This window comes from Carassius carassius, chromosome 47 (assembly GCF_963082965.1).
Source record: "Carassius carassius chromosome 47, fCarCar2.1, whole genome shotgun sequence".
Lineage (NCBI taxonomy): Eukaryota > Metazoa > Chordata > Actinopteri > Cypriniformes > Cyprinidae > Carassius > Carassius carassius.
This window is the reverse complement of record NC_081801.1, coordinates 4,444,346-4,449,282: the sequence shown is the minus strand read 5'-3', so window position 1 is coordinate 4,449,282 and position 4,937 is coordinate 4,444,346. Positions and strand designations below refer to the sequence as shown.

General features: G+C 33.8%; 1 protein-coding gene across 1 annotated transcript; it reads left to right on the top strand.

Moving 5' to 3' along the window:
- The first annotated feature begins 1,605 nt into the window (after positions 1–1,605).
- Positions 1,606–2,448, top strand: LOC132130275 (C-C chemokine receptor type 8-like). The gene has a single exon (XM_059541970.1). The coding sequence runs from the start codon at positions 1,606–1,608 to the stop codon at positions 2,446–2,448; it is 843 nt and encodes a 280-aa protein (XP_059397953.1).
- The last annotated feature ends 2,489 nt before the right edge of the window (positions 2,449–4,937 follow it).

Sequence of the window (4,937 nt, the reverse complement as noted above, 5' to 3'; positions counted from 1 at the left end):
TTTTCCAAAAGAGATTACTGGCTCTCTGTAAGGCTAATGTTGCTAAAGTTACAATTGTCAATGCCTGTCAGTAACATGATCACCGTAACACCCTTATGCACGTGAGCATGAGTTCTTGAAGCTCTGCACTCTTTTGAAAAGGGAGCAGGGTTGCCAGGTTTTCACAACAAAACCCTCCCGTGGACATGAAATGCAATCCTCGGCAAAAGTGTTAAAGTATCCGAATTCCGCAGGAATACCACAGATTGGCAACAGTGGAAGGGAAGTGGCACCACCAGCTCATTTTCATTTAAAGGGGACATGCATATAAACAGAGCATTTTGGCTCATACCTTAAAAGTAGCAATTTCAAGAAGCTATAAAAATTATTTGTGGGGTATTTTGGTATTGATGGGGTTTATTAGATAAGATTATATATATATATATATATATATATGTGTGTGTGTGCTTACCAAATGGAGGATCATCGGCAAATGATAAATACATTTGCATGACAGGTGATAAGTGTTGCACCTGTGCAGGCCAGATTCAGATTTATGAAAGCTGTTGAAAGAAGATCGACGTTTATAGGCTACATGTCAAATAATGATTATAATTATCATTTTGTTAGTATTAGTTATAGTTAATGGTCAGCTGATAAATGTGGCTTTGTTGAACAATTTCAGTGTCACCCCAAGATAAGTTTAATCATTGGCTGTCAGATGAAAACAACATAAAATATGACAACATTGTCATCGAGGATAATTTCTTTTCTTTTCCAAAGACAGGTAGGGTCTGTTCAATCAAATCACCTTTTTATAAGTCTTGCCTGCATTTAATCCTTGCACATTATCAAAAAAGATGGTTAGTAAGTTTTTAAGTTGGTAACTTAAAAGTTAGGTAAAACTAGTATAAGTATTTTTATGTAAATAAAGTGTTCAAAAATGTGACTGCGGTGTCATTTTTACAAAATTACATTACTGTATATTACTTTTTGCGCATTTGGTGTAAGTTCTGACGTCATTTGAAGTCATACACATATATTCTTGTGACTGTGAAGTCAGTCTACAAAACAGCACAGAGATTTGTGCACATACAAAGAGACTGGATATTCACTCCTCAGGTGACTTCTCATTAGATTTTCTATATGAATGTAAATGTTTTAAATAATTCAGGAATGTTTTGAAAATAGTTGAATGGATGAACATTATCTGCTATTCTTTAAAGTGTGTGAGCAGCTAAATAGAATTTTAGTGCTTTTATGATCCGCTGCATTTTATAACACAAATAATTTCACCTTTACACTTTTACAGTCAGTGTCCACTGAAATTTTGCATGCTAGTGTGAAGCGTAGTGTGACCGTAGTTTTACTGAAGATTAAAAATACATGTTTATCAGTGATAATGTCTTAAAATAAGATGATATATAATTACAAAACAACATAAAATATGACAGCATTATCATCGAAGATGTTCCCTTTTCCAAAGAGAGGTAGTCTTGCCTGAATTAAATTCTTGCATAATATCCCACAAGAGTGTTAGTAGTTTTTAAGTCAATAACTTAAAAACTAGTACCTAGTAATTATTTTTGTGTAAATTCAGTGTTGTATAAATGTAAAAAAATCTAAATGATATTACATTTCACCACATCTGCTGTTTCTACAAACTCCACAGCTCAATCCATTGGGATATTGGATAGTGTAAAGTTGAGTGTACACTGCATCAATTTTCTGTTTGGCCTTCCTGCACACTCCTATGTGATATGGCTCATCATCACAGGAACAGGAAGTGGAGTTGCATCAGAGTTCATCATTCTCAATCTCTCTGTTTGTGAGATTGCAAACTGTCTGAACTCTTTGTTCACTGTGCTTGATAATATTTCTTGGTTTTCAAGTGTCACATTATTAACATATTTTTTAGCAGGATTCTCCATCACTGGTCGTCCTCTGTTTCAGTGTCTGATGTGTGTTGAGCGTTATGTGGCAGTGGTTCATCCTGTAACCTTTCTGAAGTACAAACCTCTCAGATACAGAGTGATCTGCTGCACTGTGGTCTGGTTTTTTAGTTTTTGCTCCTGTTTGTGTAGCATATTTACTTTAGTCTTACTTAACTTCTACATTTATGCATGCATAAACTCGGTTCAGTTCCTTCTCCTCTTCTCCATCCAGTTGTTTTGTCTTGTGGCTGTTCTCAGAGCTCTGAAGCAGTCAGGACCAGGAGAGAGAGGGAGAGAGGGAGAGGAGGAAAATCCCATAAAAAGAAAAGCATTTTATCTTATTTTAATAATTACCATAAACATGATGATGATATATATGCCCTTTACTGTTTCAGGATTCGTTTACATGCTGACACAAAACAGTTTTGATGAAACTTTGTCTATTGGTATTATTTGTTTTATTCTGGGTGGTTTTGTTCAGCCGGTTCTTTCTCTGCACCGGGGTGGGAAACCCTCATGTCTCTGTTCCCCATAAAACCTGCAATTGTCATATTTTACTAAATCAGACTGCTTAATAATTTTCTGTTTGATAACTTTAGTTTAATGGGATGGGAATGTGCCAGAACATGTTAGTGTGTTCATTGAGCACTGTGTATTTTGAGAGATCCTTAATGAATTACACCTTTTTGACAGACCAAACTTGAAGTGTTTCAGTGCCTTTTTCTTTTAACACTAAAAATACAAATCCATTGTATTTACATTCAGGTAAATAATAATAATAAATACTACTACTAATAATAATTGTCTATATCTACACCCGTGTCAATGTTTTGATTACCAGACTCATCATTTGCATACCAGGTGGTTAACTCTGAAGTCAGTTTTGGATTTATGAAGATTATGGTCATAAACATAATTTAAATTACTAATTATTATATGAATTATTATAATAAATTAGATATTAATCTGAGCTTTATTTGCTTCTACACATCTGATGCTATTTATGATATGTAGCACAGCAATCATGCACAGATATATTTTGCTGTGAAGTCAGTCTAGAAAACACAGCACACATTTATACACATCCAGAGAGCCTGGACATTCTGGACATTTTCAGGTGATAAACTTTTACAATCAATATAAATAAGATAACTATATAGTTATTATAATCTATCATCTTATTATTATTATTATGAATAGAGTCATATAGAATTTTGATAAATAATTGTTGTCTCAAGTTTGTTCATTTAAAAATATTAAAAACACAAATAATGTGATCCTTTCCTGAATTGGATCATTTTATTAAATTACAACAGCACTACACTTAATTCAACTTCATTGCACTTGAGAGTCGGAGATGGGTGATATAATAAGTGTTTTAATGGTTATCATGCAAAGTTTGATACATGAATATGTTCAAAGAAAGTTGAGATTTCTTTGCCAAAGTTCTTCTCTCCCCCACTAGAAATGAACATCTCTACAGTGAACTTCACCAAATATGGAACGTCTACAAATTGCACAACTCAATCCTTTGAAGCAGTGACCATTCTGGACAAGTGTGTGTACAGCATTCATTTCTTGTTTGGTCTCCTGATAAACTCTTGTGTTTTATGGCTCATCGTCAAATAGCAGGAAGTGGAGTTGCATCGGATTTTTTCAGGATCAATCAGTGTGTTTGTGAGATTGTTTATTGCCTGAATTCCTTGTTCTGTTTAGTCTGTACCGGTCATCCTTGGCTTTCAAGACTCTTGGAATTAACTTGGTTTTTATTTGGCCTAGGCATCACTGGTCGTCCTCTGTTTCAGTGTCTGATCTGTGTTGAGTGTTACCTGGCAGTGGTTCATCCTGTAACCTTTCTGAAGTGCAAACCTCTCAGATACAGAGTCATCTGCTGCACTGCAGTCTGGATAATCACTTCTTGCCCCTGTTTGTGTTTCATGTTCCATTTATTCTCATTTAATTTCTATATTTATGTATGCTTCTTCTCGATTCAGTTCTCTCTCTTACTCTCTCTCTGCTGTTTAGCTGTTATCTGGGTTCTGAAGCAGTCAGGACCAGGAGAGAGAGGGAAAGAGAGAAATGAGGAAAACCACATGAAAAGAAGAGCGTTTTATCTCATTCTCATAACTATTTTGAGCATGAGTATTACATATGTGCCATTGATTTTTGCAGGATTCTCTTTTATACTGACACAACAATATTGTAGCCAACTTTTTACTGCTGTATTTTTTTGTTTTGTTCTGGTTGGTTTTGTTCAGCCTGTTCTTTATCTGCACCGGACTGGAAAACTCTCTTGCCCCTGCTTTCCATAAAACATTAAATTGTTTACATTACCAGAATCAAACCATGTTATGTATTTAGCATGTATTTTTGGATTTTTTTTTAACAAATTTACAACAAATTGTCTCTTTCCTGTATATTTGCATTTATGCTACCAGAATGTTTCTCTGTCATTCAGTTTTCTGAGTATTCAGAGTGATCCACCCACTTACTTATACAAATCAGTACTTGACTTTCTCATATTCAAATTAACTGCATTCCATATGTTTATAAGATGTGGTTGCTGCCAGTCTGTCATTTGTTTATCTAATAAAACTCTACATAAATGAAATTGTTACCTTAAATGTAGAAATTCTTGTATTAAACTTTACTTTAGCCATATGACAATTTCAATATTTTACCCACATATCCCCCGATTGTTTTATATTATCTTACTTTTTTTTTTTTTGAGACTCAGTTTTAAGTTGCTTAAGTTGCTGGGTATATATTAGTTAATTGAGTAATTCACCACTGGTGATAATTTAAATTTGTACATATTTCATATCATTTGTACATACTACAGATGTAGTAATAATACAAAGCAAATCGTGTACCTCTCATATTAGTCAAATATTGTATAAAATATGCCTTGTTTAACCATTTCAAATCCAAAATCATTTGGTTCCAGTGTTTACTCAATATTTATCAAAATTATTTTTGTTCACTTTAAATATTTGCATATGTTATGATTTATTTGACGTGTAG

Excerpts from the sequence above, each read along its gene's own strand:
- LOC132130275 (XM_059541970.1), top strand. The coding sequence starts at position 1,606 with ATGATATTACATTTCACCACATCTGCTGTTTCTACAAACTCCACAGCT.